Source organism: Anomaloglossus baeobatrachus, chromosome 9 (assembly GCF_048569485.1).
Source record: "Anomaloglossus baeobatrachus isolate aAnoBae1 chromosome 9, aAnoBae1.hap1, whole genome shotgun sequence".
Lineage (NCBI taxonomy): Eukaryota > Metazoa > Chordata > Amphibia > Anura > Aromobatidae > Anomaloglossus > Anomaloglossus baeobatrachus.
Genome location: NC_134361.1, coordinates 19,828,601 through 19,854,502, shown reverse-complemented (window position 1 = coordinate 19,854,502; position 25,902 = coordinate 19,828,601). Strand labels below are relative to the sequence as shown.

The 25,902-nt window shown below is 50.7% G+C and overlaps 2 protein-coding genes across 2 annotated transcripts in view; one reads left to right on the top strand and one right to left on the bottom strand.

Annotated features, from left to right (window-relative positions):
* Positions 1-8,092: 8,092 nt before the first annotated feature.
* RPS18 (ribosomal protein S18) lies at positions 8,093-23,295 on the bottom strand. Its single transcript, XM_075323201.1, has 6 exons — positions 23,228-23,295; positions 21,885-21,983; positions 21,698-21,784; positions 21,503-21,604; positions 19,270-19,361; positions 8,093-8,211 (listed from the first exon to the last, which is right to left on the bottom strand). Exons 1-6 carry the CDS (start codon positions 23,228-23,230, stop codon positions 8,136-8,138), a joined length of 459 nt encoding a protein of 152 aa, XP_075179316.1. The 5' UTR covers positions 23,231-23,295; the 3' UTR covers positions 8,093-8,135.
* Positions 23,296-23,318: 23 nt separating this feature from the next.
* Positions 23,319-25,902, top strand: part of VPS52 (VPS52 subunit of GARP complex) — a 35,310-nt gene continuing 32,726 nt past the window's right edge. The window contains exons 1-3 of the mRNA XM_075323200.1: positions 23,319-23,416; positions 25,153-25,225; positions 25,519-25,571. Coding sequence (XP_075179315.1) covers positions 23,408-23,416; positions 25,153-25,225; positions 25,519-25,571 — 135 coding nt within the window. The 5' untranslated portion in view covers positions 23,319-23,407. The remainder of the gene's footprint in view (positions 23,417-25,152; positions 25,226-25,518; positions 25,572-25,902) is intronic.

Below are 25,902 nucleotides of genomic sequence, written 5' to 3'. Positions count from 1 at the left end.
TGCCGCCAAAGCTCTGTGATCTTGAGACCGTGCCATGAATGTCGGGACCTTGTTGTTGTGCCGGGACGCCATTAGGTCGACGTCCGGCATCCCCCAGCGGCAACAGATCTCCTGAAACACGTCCGGGTGAAGGGACCATTCCCCTGCGCCCATGCCCTGGCGACTGAGAAAGTCTGCTTCCCAGTTTTCTACGCCCGGGATGTGAACTGCGGATATGGTGGAGGCTGTGGCTTCCACTCATAGCAGAATCCGCCGGACTTCCTGGAAGGCTTGCCGACTGCGTGTCCCGCCTTGGTGGTTGATGTATGCCACCGCTGTGGAGTTGTCCGACTGAATTCGGATCTGTTTGCCTTCCAGCCACGGCTGGAACGCCTTTAGGGCAAGATATACTGCCCTTATCTCCAGAACATTGATCTGAAGGGAGGACTCTGTCTGAGTCCAAGTACCCTGAGCCCTGTGGTGGAGAAAGACCGCTCCCCACCCTGACAGGCTCGCGTCCGTCGTGACCACCGCCCAGGATGGGGGCAGGAAGGATTTCCCCTTCGACAGAGAAGTGGGGAGAAGCCACCACTGAAGGGAAGCCTTGGCTGCCCGAGAAAGGGAGACGTTCCTGTCGAGGGACGTCGACTTCCTGTCCCATTTGCGGAGAATGTCCCATTGAAGTGGGCGGAGATGAAACTGCGCAAAAGGAACTGCCTCCATTGCTGCTACCATCTTCCCTAGGAAGTGCATGAGGCGCCTCAAGGGGTGTGACTGGCCTTGAAGGAGAGATTGCACCCCTGTCTGTAGTGAACGCTGTTTGTTCAGCGGAAGCTTCACTATCGCTGAGAGAGTATGAAACTCCATGCCAAGATATGTCAGTGATTGGGCCGGTGTCAAATTTGACTTTGGAAAGTTGATGATCCACCCGAAACTCTGGAGAGTCTCCAGAGCAATGTTCAGGCTGTGTTGGCATGCCCCTTGAGAGGGTGCCTTGACAAGTAGATCGTCTAAGTAAGGGATCACCGAGTGTCCCTGAGAGTGTAGGATTGCCACCACTGCTGCCATAACCTTGGTGAAAACCCGTGGGGCTGTCGCCAGGCCAAAGGGCAGTGCCACGAACTGAAGGTGTTCGTCCCCTATGGCGAAACGCAGGAAGCGCTGATGCTCTGGTGCAATCGGTACGTGGAGATAAGCATCTTTGATGTCGATTGATGCTAGGAAATCTCCTTGGGACATTGAGGCGATGACGGAGCGGAGCGATTCCATCCGGAACCGCCTGGTTTTCACATGCTTGTTGAGCAGTTTTAGGTCCAGAACAGGACGGAAGGATCCGTCCTTTTTTGGCACCACGAACAGGTTGGAGTAAAAACCGTGACCCCGTTGCTGAAGAGGAACAGGGATCACCACTCCTTCCGCCTTCAGAGTGCACACCGCCTGCAGAAGAGCATCGGCTCTTTCGGGGGCGGAGATGTTCTGAAAAAACGAGTCGGAGGACGAGAGCTGAACTCTATCCTGTAACCGTGAGACAGAATGTCTCTCACCCATCGGTCTTTTACCTGTGGCAGCCAGGCGTCGCAAAAGCGGGAGAGCCTGCCACCGACCGAGGATGCGGTTTGAGGAGGCCGAAAGTCATGAGGAGGCCGCTTTGGGAGCGGTTCCTCCGGCGGTCTTTTTAGGACGTGACTTAGACCGCCATGAATCAGAGTTCCTCTGATCTTTCTGAGGCCTTTTGGACGAGGAGAATTGAGACCTGCCCGCGGTCCGAAAGGACCGAAACCTCGATTGTACCTTCCGTGGTTGAGGTCTGTTTGGTCTGGACTGGGGTAAGGATGAGTCCTTTCCCTTGGATTGTTTAATGATTTCATCCAATCGCTCACCAAACAAGCGGTCTCCAGACAATGGCAAACCGGTTAAGAACTTTTTGGAAGCAGAGTCTGCCTTCCATTCACGTAGCCACATGGCCCTGCGGACTACCACCGAATTGGCGGATGCTACCGCCGTACGGCTCGCAGAGTCCAGGATAGCATTAATGGCGTAGGACGCAAACGCCGACGCCTGAGTGGTTAAGGACACCACCTGCGGGGCAGATGTACGTGTTACTGCATTAATCTGCGCCTGACAAGCTGAGATAGCTTGGAGTGCCCATACGGCTGCGAATGCTGGAGCAAACGACGCGCCGATAGCTTCATAGATGGATTTCAACCATAGTTCCATCTGTCTGTCAGTGGCATCCTTGAGTGAAGCCCCATCTTCCACTACAACTATGGATCTAGCCGCCAGTCTGGAGATTGGAGGATCCACCTTAGGACACTGAGTCCAGCCCTTAACAACCTCGGGGGGGAAGGGATAACGTGTATCCTTAAGGCGCTTGGAAAACCGCTTGTCTGGACAGTCTCGGTTTTTCTGGACTGCCTCTCTGAAGTCAGAGTGATCCAGAAACGTATTCAGTGTACGCTTGGGAAACCTGAAACGGAATTTCTCCTGAGAAGCTGACTCCTCAATTGTAGGAGCTGGGGGAGAAATATCCAACACCTGATTGATGGTTGCTATAAGGTCATTCACTATGGCGTCACCTTCAGGTGTATCTAGGTTGAGAGCGGCTTCAGGATCAGAATCCTGATCTGTTACCTCCGCTTCATCCTCCAGAGAGTCTTCCTGCTGAGACCCTGAACAGTGTGATGAGGTGGAAGGAATTTCCCAGCAACCCCGCTTAGGCGGCCGGGGACTGCGGTCCATGTCAGAGACCTCACCCTGTGACCTATGGGTCATCCCAGGGGCACTTTGCTGTTCCAATTGAGGGGGACCCGGGGACAAAGATTGAACAGTGCCCGGGGCCTGAGTCACCGGTCTGGACTGTAGGGCTTCTAGTATTTTAGCAGACCATTTATCCATACTCTGACAGTTTGTCAGCAAAAGCTGCAAACTCCGTCCCTGTCACCTGGACAGTGGTAGCAGGTGGTTCCACCTGGGCCACCAGTAGCAGAGGCTCCGGCTGAGTAAGTGCCACAGGGGCCGAGCATTGCACACAATGAGGGTCAGTGGAACCTGCCGGTAGTATAGCTGCACATGAGGTACAGGTTGCAAAGTACGCCTGTGCTTTGGCACCCTTGCTTTTTGCGGACGACATGCTGTTGTCTCCTCTGAGAACAATCCAGGAGGGTATATAGCCAAAAAACAACAGAGCGACCGTACAGTGCAAAAGTATAGCCTATAAGCCTATATATATATATATATATATATATACACTTCGGCACTCAGTGGGGCCAGCACCACAGGTGCTGCTTACCGACCGCTCAGAGCGGTTGTGTGATCACCAGATTCCCTGCCTGGGTCTCCCTGTGTTGTCTCTCCTCTCCAGCGTCTGAATCGCTGACAGGAATGGCTGCCGGCGTTCTGTGGGGAGGAGGGGACTGTGGGCGTGCCCAAGAAAAGTGCGGGAATCTAGTGCCCCAGTGAACTGAGTGAGGGGGGAGGAGGATACTAATGTATGCTCCAGCCCTCGGCGCTGACGATCTGTGCAGCGTCCCGCCCTTCCCCTGACTGGCAGGCCTGTGGGCGGGAATATGAGACACTAGGCCGCAGAAGCCGGGGACTAAAGTTATAAGCGCGGCCGGCAATAAGCGCGGCTGCGCGGTAGTCCCCGGCGCACTAACACACCCAGCAGTGCTGCAATGTGTATGGCACAAGCGCTCCATGCGCGGTAGTCCCCGGCGCACTAACACACCCAGCAGTGCTGCAATGTGTATGGCACCAGCGCTCCATGCGCTGTCCCCACGGGGACACAGAGTACCTCACAGTAGCAGGGCCTTGTCCCTGACGATACCCGGCTCCTATCCAGCAGATTCCCAGGGGCTGCGGAGGGAGCACGGTCCCTGTGCCTGGAGACCGATTAGGATCCCACTTCACCCAGAGCCCATTAAGGGATGGGGAAGGAAAACAGCATGTGGCTCCTGCTTGTGTACCCGCAATGGGTACCTCAACCTTAACAGCACCGCCGACACAGTGGGGTGAGAAGGGAGCATGCTGGGGGCCCTGTTATGGGCCCTCTTTTCTTCCATCCGACCTAGTCAGCAGCTGCTGCTGACCAATCTATGGAGCTGTGCGTGCATGTCTGCCTCCTTCGCACAAAGCATAAAAACCTGAGGAGCCCGTGATGCACAGGGGGTGTATAGGCAGAAGGGGAGGGGCTTTACACTTTTAGTGTAATACTTTGTGTGGCCTCCGGAGGCAGAAGCTATACACCCAATTGTCTGGGTCTCCCAATGGAGCGACAAAGAAAAATGCTGTGCGCACGCTGCGGTCTGTTCACCAACAGGTTTTGCTGCATGTCCCACAGTTCTGTCTCTACAGCAGAGGATACTACCTGGAGAGCCACATACAGCTCCGATAAACCTCCCCGCAGTAGTGACACCCAATCCCCCATTACCATGATAAATGACAGTCAGGAGACCTCCATCCAGGGGCGCCCGCCTTACCCAGATTATTCTCCCATCACAATATCACATCCAGCTGCAAGCACCTCTGACTGGCGGACCACCCCATCTTCACACTCAATTCAGTGCTCCACACCCAAAGAGCGTATATGCACATCCCGGTCCACTCATCTGTGTGGGACTATTGGCAAACATCACCATCTGGGGACTTACTCTTCATAGTTATTTGCTGATACATAAAAGTGACAGATCGCCGTGAGCCACAAATCATAGGCCTGCAAGCCACATGTGGCCCCGAGCTACAGGTTGGGGGCCACTGCTCTGAAGTAACCAACAGCTCCCTGTAGTCGGATCCATCTATACTTCCCTCCATATGTCCATACTTTCTGATCCATCTATACTTCCCTCCATATATCCATACTTCCTGATCCATCTATACTTCCCTCCATATGTCCATACTTCCTGATCCATCTATACTTCCCTCCATATATCCATACTTTCTGATCCATCTATACTTCCCTCCATATGTCCATACTTTCTGATCCATCTATACTTCCCTCCATATGTCCATACTTCCTGATCCATCTATACTTCCCTCCATATGTCCATACTTCCTGATCCATCTATACTTCCCTCCATATATCCATACTTTCTGATCCATCTATACTTCCCTCCATATATCCATACTTTCTGATCCATCTATACTTCCCTCCATATGTCCATACTTTCTGATCCATCTATACTTCCCTCCATATGTCCATACTTCCTGATCCATCTATACTTCCCTCCATATATCCATACTTCCTGATCCATCTATACTTCCCTCCATATGTCCATACTTCCTGATCCATCTATACTTCCCTCCATATGTCCATACTTCCTGATCCATCTATACTTCCCTCCATATATCCATACTTTCTGATCCATCTATACTTCCCTCCATATATCCATACTTTCTGATCCATCTATACTTCCCTCCATATGTCCATACTTCCTGATCCATCTATACTTCCCTCCATATGTCCATACTTCCTGATCCATCTATACTTCCCTCCATATGTCCATACTTCCTGATCCATCTATACTTCCCTCCATATATCCATACTTTCTGATCCATCTATACTTCCCTCCATATGTCCATACTTCCTGATCCATCTATACTTCCCTCCATATGTCCATACTTCCTGATCCATCTATACTTCCCTCCATATGTCCATACTTCCTGATCCATCTATACTTCCCTCCATATGTCCACACTTTCTGATCCATCTATACTTCCCTCCATACGTCCACACTTTAACCTCCGAAATATACTGATGCAAAGAGGAAGATAAGAGCTGGAGACTGCGGTATTATCCTAGTGCATCATACGACCGCTCTGACGGGTACATAGTCTTTAGCACTACTTACAGCAGTCACTGACCTGCTCGGGCCCGGGTCAGACAGCCGGATATGAGAACGGTCTGCCTGGACCCATGTGACGGATATGTGCACTGTCCTCTGAATACTACAGAGATCTACTACACAGGCTCAGGTACAGGAGATACCAGTCACAGGCTAGAGATTTGCTTGATCATTTAATATAAATATGAGGGAAACCTTTTTTGCAAATTTTCATTAGGTAAAGTGGGACAAGTGAAATCCATGTAATGGTCTGTCATGTGAGTGCCCCCCCTCACTCAGCAGCCATTCTACAACCATTGTGTTCTATGCTGCAGAATGGGGGGGGATGTAGCTGTAAAAAGCAGACGGCACAGAACAGTCCTTGTAATGTCCTTTATCATCCCTAGACCTTCGTGAGTCTCATGCTATATACATGGCCGTACATCGCATGCTGTAATTTCCTCAGCGCTATGTAATTTAGTTATTTATTTTTGTTCAATTGGACTGCACTTGTCTATATTAACATAAGTGGGAGCGAGGCCTAAAGCTCAATGTGGACAAAACTGAACTCCTTTCCTCCATCGCACTTAAATCCCTGACCCATCACAATACACAACACCCCAACATCTGACCGCCAATGCCTGTGACCCTCACCTGCCATCCTTTACACCGCACATCCAGCTCTCACCACCTCGTCCTTTCCTCAAACCTCTATTTTTCTATTTAGTTACTGCCACCCTCATCTCCTGCAATATCCTTCTCTGTGGCCTCACTGCTTACACTCACACCTCTCCAGTTTGTCCTTAAAGGCAATCTGTCACCAGGTTTTTGCTCCATCTGAAAGCTGCATAAATGTAGAGACAGAGACCCTGATTCCAGCAATGTCACTTACTGAGCTGTTTGCTGCCATTTTGATAAAATCACTGTTTTCTCTGCTGCAGATCTAGCAGTTAGAGCTCATGAATATGCTGGACTACCTGCAGCAGCCAAGTAGTCCTCTAATGATATTCTGCTGCTGCTGATTAATCAGTGATTTTATCAAATCTACAGTAAGCAGCCCAGTGACACATCACTGGAATCAGGATCTGTGCCCATTATATTGCTCTCAGATGAGGTGGCAAATTCAATTTAACTCTGCTACCCAGCTAATCCACCTCCTCTACCCTATTCCTCCACTTTTCACCTCTGCAAATCTTCATTGAACTGGATGTTAGGAAATGGGAGCCAAACTTCTAAGGCCCCCCATCACATTTAGAGACTTACCAGCGATCCCGAAAACAATGCGACCTGATAAGGATCGCTGGTAAGTCACTTGTGAGATATCACAGTCAGACCTTACCAACGACTCAGTAACGATACAGGTCACAGTAGCGACCTATATAATGAGCTCTGCTATCATTGTGACCCTGTCACACAGTGTCAAACACAGCGATGCGTCCTGCCCAGAAGGACATCGCCTTTGAAGAGAATGGTCCAGTAGATTCAGCAACAACCGGCGACCTCACAGCAGGGGCCAGGTCGTTGTTGGATGTCACACAGACATCGCTAGCAAGATCGCTGTTGCGTCACCAAAACCGTGACTCAGCAGCGATGTCGCTTAGTGAGACGTGGCCTTACAGACCTACAAGGCCATCCATAATCTACCCATATACCTACAAACTAACCTCCCAATATCTTCCCACACGTGAACAAGTCCTCCCATGACCTTCTCGCCTCCACACATTTCTCACTGAATCGCCTCCAAGACTCCTCAGTGTATCCCCGTCCTCATGCGCCAACCAGTGATTATCTGCCAAATTGGGAACCTTTAGACAGGACTTTAAAACCCATCTTCAAGAAAGTTTACAGCCTGCAATGCCCCTGCTGCCACCTGACCAGCACAACCTTCGGTCTCCTCCATTATTCTCTACGCTGAGCAGGACCCTCTATCCTGCGTCATTGCGAGTTTGTTCACTGGACGCTATAGCCATACCTCCACCTGTCCAGCTCCATGGAAGCAATGGTGCTTTAAAAATATATCTATACTTTTTTATTATAATAAACTGCCTTTAACCTGACCATCCTAGCAGACCCCACAGTGTGATCTCAACACCAGGAGTAACAGCTCGTCACCCTCGTACTGGAGAGGTGCGGGTCCCACCTTCATGGCATACTGTAAGGAAATGGGACTCGGGAATATAATCCAGGCCATCGGGGGCTCTCGCACCGCAGATTCCAGTACGGTCCTATGGCTACATCTCCAGCGTCTCATGCAGAGCCCCCGTGATTAGATAAAGCTGTAATACAACGACAGATTTGTTTTATACAGAACTTTATTGACAGTAACAGGCGGAGCGGTTACTTCTTCTTGGACACACCAACTGTGCGTCCACGGCGGCCGGTGGTCTTTGTGTGCTGTCCTCTCACACGCAGACTGTGGAGAGAAGACATCGTGTGTTAGGAGCATGACCAGAGTAGTCAGTACATGCATTACTGCTGGATTTCATCAGACATTACAGATTCATAATATCATGCAAGAGTCACTACACATGAGCAAGAAGACAGTGACCCGACAAGCAATGAATAATTTACTGGAATTTCCTAGAGGCGCGTTAGTGTTTGAACCGACCCAAGGTTTCATTTTCTTGGTATATTAAAGATCTGACTCCGGGTCTGCCCTCCGCTATACTGACCGGACGCTTATGTTTCATGGCGCTTTTTTTGTATTCCCTAAACCTGTATAAATGTAATGCAGTACAAGGTACTATACTCACGGCCTTCCCTCATTTCCAGCGCCGCCCTGCTTCTCTTTTCATGTGACTAATTCTGACTCCCATTGCAATACAAGTCTATGGAGCCTAGTCCATCATAGGCTTCTATTGTTGAAGCAACTTCCAGGTCACAAACTCCCAAGTGAGCCGGAGAGTCAGAACTGGAGCCACGCGAGTGAGGACAGGAAACCAGGGAAGACAGCAACTAGTAGGTATGTAGGAACGCAGGTACGGAATGAGGCTGTGGGAGCGTTGTGCGTGGTCTGTTCTACGGCCACACCACCTCCCTATGATCTGATGTGATCCTTTGTGCAGTAGATCGGGATATGCCGATGCACCTCCCATACATTTTATGCAGCTATTGACTGAACAATGCATCAGCCGGCAGCCGGCTCCCACACAGGAACGCTCCCATGATTTATTTCATCAATGTGAGCCCCTTTGGCGACAGCTTCTCTGCGAGAACAAGGAGCCTGAAGTCAGAAATTGCTGCAGGATCTCATCTGTGTAATACAAAGAAAGTCCTGAAACACGATCTGATGGCGGCTCAGGTTTGGGAAACATTAGGGCTCATGCGCACGTTGCGTAATTACATGCATTTGCTGCGTATTGCACTGCAGCGTAAATGCATGCGTCCTCTGCACAATCTATGAAGATTATGCACAATCCATCCGCATGTTGCTTTTATGAACGCAGCGATTTGGTGCTAAACTTTTGACCCAAATCCGTGCGTTCATAAAAGCAGCATGTCAATTATTTCTGCGTTCTGGATGCAGCTCCCGCTCTGTCTATGGTGGGGGCAGCAGCCAGAGTGCATGAAATCTGCTTTAGCACAAAAAAAAAAAAAAAAGGAATTTTGTTTACTTACCGTAAATTCCTTTTCTTCTAGCTCTAATTGGGAGACCCAGACAATTGGGTGTATAGCTACTGCCTCCGGAGGCCACACAAAGTATTACACTTTAAAAAGTGTAACCCCTCCCCTACTGCCTATACACCCCCCGTGGGATCACGGGTTCCTCAGTTTTAGTGCAAAAGCAAGGAGGAAAGCCAATAAATGGGTTTAAGTAAATTCAATCCGAAGGAATATCGGAGAACTGAAACCATTCAACCTGAACAACATGTGTATACAAAAAAAACAGGGGCGGGTGCTGGGTCTCCCAATTAGAGCTAGAAGAAAAGGAATTTACGGTAAGTAAACAAAATTCCCTTCTTCTTTGTCGCTCTATTGGGAGACCCAGACAATTGGGATGTCCAAAAGCAATCCCTGGGTGGGTAAAATAATACCTCATGATAGGGCCGTAACAACGACCCTTTTCTACAGGTGGGCAATCGCCGCCTGAAGGACTTGTCTACCTAGGCTGGCGTCCGCCGAAGCATAGGTATGCACCTGATAATTCTTGGTAAAAGTGTGCAGACTTGACCAGGTAGCCGCCTGGCACACCTGCTGAGCCGTAGCCTGGTGCCGTAATGCCCAGGAGGCACCCACGGCTCTGGTAGAATGGGCTCTTAGCCCTGAGGGAACCGGAAGCCCCGCAGAACGGTAGGCTTCAAGAATTGGTTCCTTGATCCACCGAGCCAGGGTGGATTTGGAAGCTTGCGACCCTTTGCGCTGACCAGCGACAAGGACAAAGAGTGCATCCGAGCGGCGCAGAGGAGCCGTGCGGGAAATGTAGATCCTGAGCGCTCTCACCAGATCCAACATATGCAAATCCTTTTCACATTGATGAACTGGACGAGGACACAAAGAAGGTAAGGAGATATCCTGATTGAGATGAAAAGGGATACCACTTTAGGGAGAAACTCCGGAATCGGGCGCAGCACCACCTTATCCTGGTGAAATACCAGGAAGGGAGATTTGCATGACAGCGCTGCTAGCTCGGACACTCTCCGAAGAGACGTGACCGCTACTAGAAAAGCCACTTTCTGAGAAAGGCGAGACAGGGAAACATCCCTCATAGGCTCGAAAGGCGGCTTCTGAAGAGCAATTAGAACCTTGTTCAGATCCCAGGGCTCTAACGGCCGCTTGTAAGGAGGGACGATATGACAAACCCCCTGCAGGAACGTGCGTACCAGGGCTGTGGAGTCGGTAAGCCAAACCTTCGACTCCGACTCCGACTCCGACTCCTCAAATTCTCTTGCACCGACTCCGACTCCGGCTCCGACTCCGACTCCGGCTCCGACTCCGACTCCGGCTCCGACTCCGACTCCGGCTCCGACATATATTGCTTATAGTTAGGTGAAAAATTTATTGTAGTACATGAATATGTGTATGTGAACATCAGACATTTAATAATTTTTATGATACAATAATCAAGATATTTGGATAGAACATAAAATATATTTATTGGAATACAACTTTAGAACACAAAAAACTGTAATAAATTGTAAATATGTAATACACTATGTAATATACAGTAGATTACATATATATCTTGTGTGTGTGTATATACACTGTATATATATATATTATATATATTACATATTTACAATTTATTAGTTTTTTTGTGTTCTAAAGTTGTATTCCAATAAATATTTTATGTTCTATCCAAATATCTTGATTATTGTATCATAAAAACAATTAAATGTCTGATGTTCACATTAAAATATATCTTTGTACCGTGTTAGCCAGTAGAGATAAAAAAATTGTTTAAAAGAACAGAAAGTCCTCAGACAATTTTTTGATGTTCACATTGTACTACAATAAATTTTTCACTTAAATATAAGCATTATACTAAATGTTGTTATTTAGTAAAATATTCAGCACATTCTGCATTGCACTCCTGTCCCCAATTTATTATATATTTTAGGAGTCGGAGTCGGTGCATTTTATACCGACTCCGACTCCGACTCCACCAAAATGAGCTCCGACTCCGACTCCGACTCCACGACTCCGACTCCGACTCCACAGCCCTGGTGCGTACCTGAGGAAGTCGTGCTATGCGCTTCTGAAAAAATACAGATAGCGCAGAGACTTGTCCCTTAAGGGAGCCGAGCGACAAACCTTTTTCCAACCCGGATTGCAGGAAGGAAAGAAAAGTAGGCAAAGCAAATGGCCAGGGAGAAACTTCCTGAGCAGAGCACCAAGATAAGAATATCTTCCACGTCCTGTGGTAGATCTTGGCAGAGGTTAGGTTCCTAGCCTGTCTCATGGTGGCAATGACCTCTTGAGATAGTCCTGAAGACGCTAGGATCCAGGACTCAATGGCCACACAGTCAGGCTCAGGGCCGCAGAATTCTGATGGAAAAAAGGGCCCTTGAGACAGCAAGTCTGGCCGGTCTGGTAGTGCCCACGGTTGTCCTACCGTGAGATGCCACAGATCCGGGAACCACGATCTCCTTGGCCAGTCTGGAGCGACGAGGATGGCGCGGCGGCAGTCGGACCTGATCTTGCGTAGCACTCTGGGCAACAGTGCCAGAGGTGGGAACACATAAGGTAGCCGGAACTGCGACCAATCTTGAACTAAGGCGTCCGCCGCCAGAGCTCTGAGATCGTGAGACCGTGCCATGAAGGCCGGGACCTTGTTGTTGTGCCGGGACGCCATTAGGTCGACGTCCGGCATTCCCCAGCGGCGACAAATTTCCTGAAACACGTCCGGGTGAAGAGACCATTCCCCTGCGTCCATACCCTGGCGACTGAGGAAGTCTGCTTCCCAGTTTTCTACGCCCGGGATGTGAACTGCGGATATGGTGGATGCCGTGTCTTCCACCCACGTCAGAATCCGCCGGACTTCCTGGAAGGCTTGCCGACTGCGTGTCCCTCCTTGGTGGTTGATGTATGCCACCGCTGTGGAGTTGTCCGACTGAATTCGGATCTGCTTGCCTTCCAGCCACTGCTGGAAGGCTTGTAGGGCAAGGTACACTGCTCTGATTTCCAGAACATTGATCTGAAGGGTGGACTCTTGCTGAGTCCACGTACCTTGAGCCCTGTGGTGGAGAAAAACTGCTCCCCACCCTGATAGACGCGCGTCCGTTGTGACCACCGCCCAAGATGGGGGTAGGAAAGACTTTCCTATTGACAATGAGGTGGGAAGAAGCCACCAATGAAGAGAATCCTTGGTCGCCTGAGAAAGGGAGACGTTCCTGTCTAGGGACGTCGACTTCCCGTCCCATTGGCGGAGAATGTCCCATTGTAGTGGACGCAGATGAAACTGCGCGAAAGGGACTGCCTCCATAGCTGCTACCATCTTCCCCAAGAAGTGCATGAGGCGTCTCAAGGGATGCGACTGGCCCTGAAGGAGAGATTGCACCCCTGTCTGTAGTGAACGCTGTTTGTCCAGCGGAAGCATCACTATCGCTGAGAGTATGAAACTCCATGCCAAGGTATGTTATCGATTGGGTCGGGGTGAGATTTGACTTTGAAAAGTTGATGATCCACCCGAAACTCTGGAGAGTCTCCAGCGCAACGTTCAGGCTGTGTTGGCATGCCTCTTGAGAGGGTGCCTTGACAAGTAGATCGTCCAAGTAAGGGATCACAGAGTGACCCTGAGAGTGCAGGACTGCTACTACTCCTGCCATGACCTTGGTGAAGACCCTTGGGGCTGTCGCCAAACCGAAAGGCAGGGCTACGAACTGAAGGTGTTCGTCTCCTATAATGAAGCGTAGAAAACGCTGGTGCTCTGGAGCAATCGGCACGTGGAGATAAGCATCTTTGATGTCTATTGATGCTAGGAAATCTCCTTGAGACATTGAGGCGATGACGGAGCGGAGGGATTCCATCCGGAACCGCCTGGTTTTCACATGCTTGTTGAGCAGTTTTAGGTCCAGAACAGGACGGAAAGACCCGTCTTTTTTTTTTTTTGGTACCACAAACAAATTGGAGTAAAAACCGTGACCTTGCTCCTGAAGAGGAACAGGGATCACCACTCCTTCTGCCTATAAAGAGCACACCGCCTGCAGAAGAGCATCGACTCGGCCGGGAGGCGGAGAAGTTCTGAAGAATCGAGTTGGAGGACGAGAACTGAACTCTATCCTGTACCCGTGAGACAGAATGTCTCTCACCCAACGGTCTTTGACATGTGGCAGCCAAATGTCGCCAAAGCGGGAGAGCCTGCCACCGACCGAGGATGCGGAGAGAGGAGGCCGAAAGTCATGAGGAAGCCGCCTTGGTAGCGGTTCCTCCGGCTGCTTTCTTTGGGCGTGACTGAGCCCGCCAAGAATCTGAGCTCCTCTGATCCTTTTGAGTCCTTTTGGACGAGGAGAATTGGGACCTGCCCGAGCCTCGAAAGGACCGGAACCTCGACTGTCCCTTTCTCTGTTGGGGTTTATTTGGTCTGGGCTGAGGTAAGGATGAGTCCTTACCCTTGGACTGTTTAATGATTTCATCCAATCTTTCACCAAACAGTCTGTCACCAGAAAATGGCAAACTGGTTAAGCACTTCTTGGAAGCAGAATCTGCCTTCCATTCCCTTAACCACAAGGCTCTGCGTAAAACCACGGAGTTGGCGGACGCCACTGCCGTACGGCTCGTAGAGTCCAGGACAGCATTAATCGCGTAAGACGCAAATGCAGACATTTGGGAGGTTAAGGACGCTACTTGCGGACCAGATGTACGTGTGACAGTGTCAACCTGCGCAAGACCAGCTGAAATAGCTTGGAGTGCCCATACGGCTGCGAATGCTGGAGCAAACGACGCGCCGATAGCTTCATAGATGGATTTCAACCAGAGTTCCATCTTTCTGTCAGTGGCATCTTTAAGTGAAGCCCCATCTTCCACTGCCACTATGGATCTAGCCGCAAGCCTGGAGATTGGGGGATCCACCTTTGGACACTGGGTCCAGCTCTTGATCACCTCAGGGGGAAAGGGATAACGTGTATCCTTAAGACGTTTGGAGAAACGCTTATCCGGATAAGCGTGGTGTTTCTGGACTGACTCTCTAAAGTCAGAGTGGTCCAGAAAAGTACTCAATTTACGCTTGGGATACCTGAAATGGAATTTCTCCTGCTGTGAAGCCGACTCCTCCACTGGAGGAGCTGAGGGAGAAATATCCAACATTCTATTGATGGACGCTATAAGATCATTCACTATGGCGTCACCATCAGGTGTATCCAGATTGAGAGCGGTCTCAGGATCAGAATCCTGATCAGCTACCTCCGCCTCATCATACAGAGAGTCCTCCTGCTGGGACCCTGACCAGTGTGATGAAGTCGAGGGTCGCTCGTAGCGAGCTCGCTTAGGCTGTCTGGGACTGTCGTCCGTGTCAGAGCCATCACCCCAGGATGCATGGGACCCCCCCGGAGCACGGATTTGTTCCAAATGAGGGGGGCCAGGGAGCATTGAATCAACAGTGCCCATGGTCTGATGTACCGGTCTGGACTGCAAAGTCTCAAGGATTTTAGTCATAGTCACAGACAATCTATCAGCAAAAACTGCAAATTCCGTCCCTGTCACCTGGACAGTGTTCACAGGTGGTTCTCCTTGGGCCACCTCTAGCCGAGGCCCCGGCTGAGCAAGTGCCACAGGGGCCGAACATTGCACACAATGGGGGTCAGTGGCACCAGCCGGTAGAACAGCCGCACATATGGTACAGGTAGCATAGAAAGCCTGTGTCTTGGCCCCCTTGCCTTTTGCAGACAACATGTTGTCTAGCAACCTAGGAGGGTATATAGCCAAGAATAGCGACCGTACAGGGCAATGTATAGAATACAAGCATATACAAATGAACACTTCGGCACAAGTGGTGTCAGCACCCGAGGTGCCGCTTACCGCCCGCTCCAAGCGGGTGTGTGGTCGCCAGAATCTCGTGTCTGGGTCTCCCAGAGCTTGTCTCCCTTCTCCACTGAGACTGCAAACAGGAATGGCTGCCAGCGTCCTGTGAAGAGGGGCGGGCCGTGGGCGTGCCCCAGACAAAGTGCGGGAAACTGGCGTCCCACTGTGCCCAGTGAGGGGGGTTGGAGTATGCTAAGCAGACTCCAACCCTCGGCGCTGAAGTTCAGCACAGCTTCCCGCCCTTCCCCTGACTGGCAGGCCTGGGGGCGGGAACGAAACGGAACTAGGCCGCAAAAGCCGGGGACTCGATTTATAAGCGCGGCCGCCGTATAAGCGCGGCCAGCGCGGAAGTCCCCGGCGCACCACAAGTCCCAGCCGCGTCGCAGCGCTGCTGTAAAAACCGCCATCAGCGGTCGGCGCGGTAGTTCCTAACACAAACTCACTCAGCAAGCTGTAGTGAGTATAGCACGAGCGCGCTGCGCTGCTGCCCCCGGCGCACTAACACACCCAGCAATGCTGGTGTGTGTGTGCGCGATTTGTACGGGGACACAGAGTACCTTAATGTAGCAGGGCCTTGTCCCTGACGATACTCAGCTCCATGTCCAGCAGATCCCCAGGGCTGTGGACGGAGCACGGTCTCCTGTGCCTGAAGACCGATAGGGCTCTGGGTGAAGTGGGATCCTAAGGGGATGGGGAAGGAAAGCAGCATGTGGGCTCCAGCCTCCGTACCCACAATGGGTACCTCAACCTTAACAAACACCTCCGACAAAAGTGGGGTGAGAAGGGAGCATGCTGGGGGCCCTAGTATGGGCCCTCTTTTCTTCCATCCGACAAAGTCAGCAGCTGCTGCTGACTAAACAGTGGAGCTATGCGTGGATGTTAGCCTCCTTCGCACAAAGCATGAAAACTGAGGAACCCGTGATCCCACGGGGGGTGTATAGGCAGTAGGGGAGGGGCCTTACACTTTTAAGGGCTAAGCCACACGGCGAGAAAATCGGTGCGAGTGGAGTGCGATAAAACATCGCATTCCACTCGGACCAATTCTAGCCTGTGTGTCAGCACACATGGGCGATTATTTTCTCAGCCCTAATCGGACTGAGAAAACAATCGCAGCATGCTGCGATTGTAATCCGAGAGACTCTTTCTCTCGCACCCATTCAAGTGAATGGGGCGAGAGAAAAATCGCACTGCACTCGCAGTACACCGGTGTACTGCCAGTGCAATGCGAGAATGGCTATAGCTGACTACGCAGGAGAGAGGGAGAGAAATCCCTCCCTCCCCTCCTGAGTGCCGGCCCGCCCCCCGCAGCTGAGGTCTGCTCGCACGAACGGACCTCAGTTGCAAGGACACAGGCATGACACTCGGCTCTGCTGTACTGCCAGCACGAGCCGAGTCTCATGCAAGGGGATCGCAGTAGTGCCCGTGTGGCCCCAGCCTAATACTTTGTGTGGCCTCCGGAGGCAGTAGCTATACACCCAATTGTCTGGGTCTCCCAATAGAGCGACAAAGAAAAAATGCATTATGCAGTCTTTCTGCAGCAATTTGACGTGCACATGTGCATATTCAGCAGTTACATGCGGATGAGCCCTTAGATTGTTGGCTGAACCCGTCATTCCTCCATCAGTCTGATGTGTATGGGGTCCAATGCTACAGAGCTAAACCCCTCCGTGCCCACGACTTCTAAAAAGTTTATCAAAGTCACAGACCTGAAGTTATCAAAACCTATTAATGGAGTTGTCCGGCCTCCTGATAAAGCTGCAGTCTCTGCAATTCCTAAAACCTGCACAGCGCATGCGGTCAGGATTCTCCCGTGTCAGTGGTGGGCAAGGGCGCTGACGCGACTGCAAGTACATGACTTGGATATACGCAGTTACATGCTGAGTAGATGTGTACGGCCTCGCTCAATTCACAAACAAAATCCTGACAGTGTGTACGATGACCGAGCAACTGCAGACTCAAGAGCTGACAACTCAGAGGCAGCACAGATATTCCCATTTTAGTGGTCCAGTATAGCATCAGTCACAACAACAGCAGCAGCTGCAGGACCTCACTTATTGAGACAGTTTATCCATCTACAAAAGAGTCTTCGACACCAGCTGAACCTAGTCCAATACTGAGGTTTTTGGCAAATTGGCCCCTATAGAATCCATAATGCCCTATATATTATGCTTCACAAACCCAGAGGATTGCTACAAGAAATGCAGTCACCATTTAGATCTGATGGTTAAAAGGGATGATTAAATGTCAGCAGCTGCAGAATGGAGGACTCAGCAAAAAAAGGTTCCTCAGTCCCTAATGATTGTGTCCAATACAGGAAGACTGAAGCCAGCATTCCTGTGTCTGTAGGGTATGAGGTTTTGGGGGCCATCACCTGACACTGAAGGGTGCACTTTGTAAGAACCCAGAAAGATCAAGAAAGCACAAACCCTTCAGTGCACAGCCAGAGCGGAGCACGGCCCTTTCCTCATTAGGTGACTGAATGCTATAGTGTTAGCGCTATAGGTTATACACAATCACCTGCAGCGCCACCCACAGGAGCAGAGCTTCTGTACAGTCACATCTTGCCCACACAAGTGGCTCCATTACCGCACAGATGTAGCACGGTGTTCTGGGCTGCACCATTACCACATTGTGGAGGAATACACTCACTCAGCTCAGAGGACACAGCCATCAACGTGGAGGACAATCAACGCATTATTAGAAGCCGAAACAGAAGTGTTGTCAGGAGCCCGGTCACATCCAGCTCTTATATTGGGATCTCTTGAAGAGAGTGGTGGGAAGAGCCGAGCCCCGCAGCACATCAGACTATACTGGACTGAACTGTCTTATCAGAGAACCACCAGCAACAGCAAAGAGGCAGCAAGATAAGAGCATTATGCAATCTGAAACCAGCCGCCAACAATGTAACAGAGCTGCAAACAGACCAGCATAATCCAGTGCATGAAAGTCTGGTAATATGGAGCAGACGCTGCACATATTGGTGCGGATCAATATTCAGATGTTGAGTGTTTGAAGCTTTTCTCCAGCAGCGCAATGCTTAACTCCAGTAACTAGTCAGAAATCATACAGAAGGGATTGTGCAACATTTAGGACATAAATATCAGATCGGAGGGGGGGGTTGGGGGTCCGACTCCTTGGACCTCCACCGATCCGGCATCTGCGCACACCATCATAGACCAACATCACGACTGTAGCTCATCTACCGCTGAAGTGACTGACAGCGCTACCAGGGATGGGGAAGGGGCGTCAAACCCCGCTGATCGGCATTACGCTGCTGTGCGCTATCGAGCAGCTCTTCATGGTTAGCTCAGCTCACAATCACTTCACCAGTAGAGGAGCTCAAGTCTTGCATTTAGGTTTGATTAGTGTGTAGCTACAGATCCCAAAATTGCTGATTTATCTGGGATATACTAAAAAGAATGATGAAAAGGAATAAAGAATGAGGATAACTTATTAGGTATATTATATAGATGTATAAAAGGTTTCTTTGCCAAGTTAGACATGGAATGAACATTATATATATGAGCATTATAGGTGTGCAATGATCAGGAAATATATTATAATAGGAAAATGAACGCATGCGCCATATAACCAGGTGTATATTACGTTACCTGAGCATTATAGGTGTGGAATGATCATGAAATATATGTAGATAATAGGAAAATGTACAATATACACCTGGTTATATGGGATATGTGTTCATTTTCCTATTATCTACAGATATTTCATGATCATTCCACACCTATAATACTCAGGTAACGTAATATACACCTGGTTATATGCCATATGCGTTCATTCTATTTTTATCTACAGATATTTCAGGTTCATTCCATGTCTAATTTGCCCAAGAAACCTTTTATACATCTACATAATATACACCTAATAAGTTATTATCTTCATTCTTTATTCCTTTTCATCATTCTTTTTAGTATGTCCCGATTTATCCTAATAGGTCATCAAGATAGAAAGCACACAACACATGCATTAACCAGAATCACAAGCACCCAATACTCACCCCCAGAAGTGACGCAGGCCTCTGTGTGCCTTGATCTTCTTAAGCCTCTCCAAATCTTCACGGAGTTTGTTATCAAGTCCGTTAGCCAGAACCTAAAAAAAAAAAAATTAAACAAAAAACACAGTCAGTACCGAACCTGGGAATCAACAGCGATATATATAACAGGTATTGTGAGATAAGGTCCATCTGTGCCTAGTGTCCATAATGGTCAGCTATTCTCCATCAGTCCTATAGACAATGGAATGTCATGCATAAACACTGCTATAGAAAAGTGGTGAACAATAGAGGTGGTAAATTATTGAAGTGACCATGGGGGTCCCAGTGATGAACTGTTGTCACCCATCCCATGAATAGGTGATAAACTTTAGTATTTGTACATTGAAATCAGATAAGTAGCTACAGACAAGATTCTCATAAGCCCTTAGGGTACCTTCACACTTTAGCGATTCAGCAGCGATCTGACCTGGTCAGGATCGCTGCTGCATCGCTACATGGTCGCTGGTGAGCTGTCAAACAGGCAGATCTCACCAGCGACCAGCCCCCAGCGGCGTGCAAGCGACGCTGCGCTTGCACAGAGCCGGCATCTGGAAGCTACGGACACTGGTAACTAAGGTAAACATCGGGTATGGTTACCCGATGTTTACATTAGTTACCAGCGCACACCGCTTAGCTTTGCTCTCCTAGCTACAGTACACATCGGGTTAATTAACCCGATGTGTAATGCAGCTACATGTGCAGAGAGCCGGAAGCACAGGCAGCATGAGAGCGGCGGAGGCTGGTAACTAAGGTAAATATCGGGTAACCACCTTGGTTACCCGATGTTTATCTTGGTTACAGCTTACCGCAGCTGCCAGATGCCGGCTCCTGCTCGCTTTATTTCGTCGCTCTCTCGCTGTCACACACAGCGATCTGTGTGTCACAGCGGGAGAGCGCCTTTGAAGAAAACGAACCAGGGCTGTGTGTAACGAGCAGCGATCTCGCAGCAGGGGCCAGATCACTGCTCAGTGTCACACACAGCGAGATCGCTAATGAGGTCACTGCTGCGTCACAAAAAAACATGACTCAGCAGCGATCTCGCTATGTGTGAAGCACCCCTTAGGGTCACACTAAACGACAGCGTCATCGCTGTTACGTCACCATTTTCTGTGACGTAGCAGCGACCTTGTAAGTCGCTGGTATGATCGCTGCTTAGCTGTCAAACAGCAGCCGAAGCAGCGATCATAACGACACGCGTCGCTGTGCTGCAACATGTGCAGAGAGCAGGGAGCCGCGCACACTGAGCGCTGGCTCCTTGCTCTCCTAGCTACAGTACACATCGGGTTAATTAACCCGATGTGTACTGCAGCTACATGTGCAGAGCAGGAGCCGGCACTAGCAGCAAGAGCGGCGGAGGCTGGTAACGAAGGTAAATATCGGGTAACCAGGGAAAGGTCTTCCCTTGGTTACAGCTTTCCGCAGCTGCCAGACGCCGGCTCCTGCTCCCTTCATTTCGTCGCTCTCGCTGTCACACACAGCGGGAGAGCGACGATGAAAAAATGAAGCAGGACATTCAGCAACGAGCAACGACCTCACAGCAGGGGCCAGCTTGTTGCTGGATGTCACACAGTGACGGGACGTCGCTGCAACGTCACAGAAAATGGTGACGTAGCAGCGACGTCGCTGTGTGTGACACCACCTTTAAGGTGGCTTTACACACTGCAAGATAGCAAACGACATCGCTGTAACGTAACCGGTTTTGTGACGTAATAGCGACCTCCCCAGCGACATTGCAGTGTGAAACATCAGCGACCTGGCCCCGCTGTGAAGTTGCTGATCGCTACAAATCGTTCAGGACCATTCTTTGGTCCTTTTGTTTCCCGCTGTGCAGCAAAGTCTCAGTGTGTAAAGGGGACTTTACAGCGACTTCCCTTTCAAAAAGCTGCTTTACAACGTCCCCAATGACTAGCTAGGTCGTTCTGCAGGTCCGGATCGCTGTTGCGTCGTTGGCCAGGTCTGCCTGTTTGACAGCTCACCAGAGACTTTGTAGCGATCCCGGCCAGGTTGGGAATCGCTAGAAAGTCTGTGTAAAGGGGCCTTTACAATACATAGAAAAACTCTGGAGGAACAAACCGCTACTAGAGCACTGCAGCACATACAACCCTGTATAGGCCTATGAAGTTGGACGTTTGGGTTTGAAACACCAAGAACGGTCCATGCTAGTGGACTAATGGGCTGGATCATCCAGGAAACCCACCTGGCTGTATTTTCCATCCTTAATGTCTTTTTGTCTGTTCAGGAACCAATCAGGGATTTTGTATTGACGAGGATTCTGCATAATTGTTACCACGCGCTCAACCTGGGAAGAAAAGAAGTGGTTGAATAAAAAAAAAACAAAAAACCACTCCCCCATCATTGAGACTTCAGACCCACTACCCAGTCCACCACCCACCTCATCCTCAGTTAGTTCTCCGGCACGCTTTGTGAGGTCAATGTCTGCTTTACGTAGAACCACGTGAGCGTAACGACGTCCGACACCCTGCGAGGCAAAACATCAAAATCACTACATGTAGAGGTGGTGGAACTATAATTTCCAGCATAGTAAAAGTGCCACAACCAATCCCAGGTCCAAGACTCACCTTAATGGCGGTGATGGCGAAGGCGATCTTCCTGCGTCCATCAATATTGGTGTTCAGGACACGAAGAATGTGCTGGAACTTCTCTGGGATTACGAGCGACTAAAAGGGAGGAAGAAATATATATTTTACACTGAATGTGATGGTTACGGTTACCCCTAGATCTTAGCCTATTATCTGAATCTTAAGCCTTGATTACATCCCAATGCTGCAGAGGAGTGACTTGGTCGCTTGCCCTGGGTCTTACATATCAGGTCTGTAGTCAGTGGCCATGTCTGGAGCCCCGCGACCCACCCTATGATTCGTAGGCCCAGTGGACCGGCATTCCTGGATAGAGTCAGACGTAATATATTGTGCTGGGTCTACAAAGTCCCTGCGAACGAGGCCTGGAGGAAGATCACAGAGGTTCCAACCGAGGGCCACAGACTACAGAAATGGCCGCAGGACCAGGGCTACAGAAAGCCGGTGTGCAGGGATCAGTACAGGATGATGGTGCTCATTCACTGACCGCAAGCAGAGGCTAAGGAAAGCCGGTGTGCAGGGATCAGTACAGGATGATGGTGCTCATTCACTGACCGCAAGCAGAGGCTAAGGAAAGCCGGTGTGCAGGGATCAGTACAGGATGATGGTGCTCATTCACTGACCGCAAGCAGAGGCTAAGGAAAGCCGGTGTGCAGGGATCAGTACAGGAAAATGGTGCTCATTCACTGACCGCAAGCAGAGGCTAAGGAAAGCCGGTGTGCAGGGATCAGTACAGGAAAATGGTGCTCATTCACTGACCGCAAGCAGAGGCTAAGGAAAGCCGGTGTGCAGGGATCAGTACAGGATGATGGTGCTCATTCACTGACCGCAAGCAGAGGCTAAGGAAAGCCGGTGTGCAGGGATCAGTACAGGATGATGGTGCTCATTCACTGACCGCAAGCAGAGGCTAAGGAAAGCCGGTGTGCAGGGATCAGTACAGGAAAATGGTGCTCATTCACTGACCGCAAGCAGAGGCTAAGGAAAGTTGCAGGTGACCGGAAGCCATTGCCTATCCCCATCTTATGCATTATCCCAATCACTGGCCCCTCTCAGCACATCACTAGGGGCCCCTCACCCCGGGGGCTCAGCCCTCAGAGCAGTGTACACAGGTGCCGGCTGCTCAGCACAGACGGTGCCCATAGGCGGCACACAGCAGCCGGGTATCCTCCATCCCGTGGGGGCTAACTCTATAATACCGGCATAAAAGCCTTCCCGAGACCCCCACAAACACCAATGACCCCCGCCCGCAGCCGTGCGAGCTGCCCCGGGGACAGATGGCGCCGGATTGCCGGGGCTTCCCTTCTCTCTGCCTCTGTAACACTCACCATGGCGGCGACCGCAGGGAAAGAGAGGAAAAGGAAGTGACGCGCCTCTCGTTTTATACAGCGCCAGCCCCTCAACGTCACTTCCGGTAACTATTCCCTCGGAGGATTGTGGGGATTGTAGTCCTGGACCCGGAAGCAGAGCCGGAAGTGGGGCTTGTGCTGTGTATTGAGAGTCCAGAGATGACTGAGGTGAGATGTGGGGGTGGTTGTCCTGTGTGACTGCTCTGCCTATTGTTATTGGGTTATATCTGGGCAGTGCCAGCTGCTGAGGATGATGAATGCTTGTCTAATACTGCTGACAGGTGCAGGGGAACTACAACTCCTATCATGTCTTGTAGAATAGAAGAATTAAAGGGGCTTTATAGAAATAACACTCTTTCTGGTTTCCTCCCCTGATGTCCTGTGGGTGTGGACGTGGCCCCATCATATAACAAGGGCAGAGACTGTAGAGAATGTATTTGATTTCCTTCTCTAGATTTCTGCTGTCAGTGAATATTGTTATATCACAGGATAGAACCAGAGGCTGTCACAGCTGAAGGGTCGTTACAATTGTACCCAGGCTTGACAATCCTGGACTGATACATTGTAACAACCGGTCTCCTGTGGGTGGAGGCAGACACCACCAGACGCAGAGACGCACCCCGAGACTGCACCCCGGGACCGACCTCTAACGTGCGTGACCCCAACTCTGACCTGTCGCCTGCCCCACCCTGGGACTGACCTGTCGCACCCCCAAAACTGACCTGTCATCTGCCAGACCCCAGGACTCATCTGTCACTTGCCGGACCCCGGGATTTACCTGTTGAAGCCCCAGGACTCACCTGTCACCTGCCGGACCCCGGGACTCACCTGTCACCTGCCAGACCCCAGAATTCACCTGTCACCTGTCATACCTTGGGACTCACCTGTCGAAACCCCAGTACTGACCTGTCACCTGCCAGACCTCGGAACTGACCTGTCGCCTGCCGGACCCCGGTACTCGCCTGTCACCTGCCAGACCCCAGGACTCACCTCTCACCTGCCAGACCCCAGAATTCACCTGTCACCTGTCATACCTTGGGACTCACCTGTCGAAACCCCAGTACTGACCTGTCACCTGCCAGACCTCGGAACTGACCTGTCGCCTGCCGGACCCCGGTACTCGCCTGTCACCTGCCAGACCCCGGAACTCACCTGTCGCCTGCTGGACCCCGGTACTCGCCTGTCACCTGCCAGACCCCGGGACTCACCTGTCGCCTGCCGGACCCCGGTACTCACCTGTCACCTGCCGGACCCCGGTACTCACCTGTCACCTGCCGGACCCCGGGACTCACCTGTCACCTGCCGGACCCCGGTACTCACCTGTCACCTGCCAGACCCCGGGACTCACCTGTCGCCTGCCGGACCCTGGGACTGACTTGTCGCCTGCCGGACCCTGGGACTGACTTGTCACCTGACGGTCCCCAGGACTCACCTGTCGCCTGCCGGGCAATGGGACTGAATTGTCACCTGCCGCACCCCGGGATTCACCTGTCGAAACCCCGGGACTGACCTGTCACCGGACCCCGGGACTCGCCTGCCGCCTACCGTACCCCAGGACTTGCCTGCCGAACCCCGGGACTCACCTGTCGCCTGACATGATGACTTTCTGACCTGCAGTCACCTGACCAATGAGGCGACTGACACCAAATAGCGTGCACTGGTCTCACTACTTAGGTTTTGCTCCTATGTGGATCATTACCTCTCCACTCACACCCTATGAGCAGTCATTACTCCGCCTATCACATATACTGACATATCATGACATGTTATGGTATTCTGATATATTGTCGTGATTTGTGTCATTTTGGCTGATTGGGGGATTTCTGCCCGCCAGCACGTTTTGTACTGTTACCTGTGCGGCGGCCATTGTACATCTCTTCTGACCTCTGCACTTCTCCTTCCAGATGGAGGAATTAACCCTGAACCTCGGGGACCTGGACCTGACCTCTGATGACCTCACTCTGGACACGGTGAGCAGTGAGTATCCGCTCTTGTCCCTATGATCCCTCCATCTCTGTATTTTTCTGCTTTTCTCTGGTCCTGATGAAGATGAGGATCACCGACCCCTCTGCTAAATATGAGGACTCCACTATAAATGGAAGCCAGTGGCGAGGGAGGGGCGGTATAGGTCTCTGTAGGTGGAGGGCGCCATTATCAGCCGGTCTCTTCTCACCTCCCTTGTGATGGGGGCTCGGGGTCCTCCCTGACGGTGATGGCTGCCGGCCCTGCTTCCTCTTGTCTTACATGTCCCTTTATATTTCTCTGTTCAGTCCATATTCAGGAGAATCTGGAGGACGCTCTTGTGCAGGAAGCCTTGAAGACGGTGAGTATTGTACACATGATATGACGCTTAATCGGCAGTTGTCTAATGTCCGTTTTATGTCGGTTTCTGCTTGCTGTCAGTGAATGTAAATATCATACAGTACGTTCCATCCCTTGTTGCAGTGTACCGGGGGTATTTACGCAGTGTGGCGTGGAGCGGCAGTTCTACATTGGGGGCTGCTGCAGTCGTATTTGCATTTGGCTGTTGGACTGTTTAGCCGAGGAGCAGTAATAATGCCGCCATACCGTACTGCGCTGTGTGAATACCCCTAGACCTCTGTATGCAGCTGTGAGACCAGGAAAATGCAATACGTGATTTCCGTACTTAATTA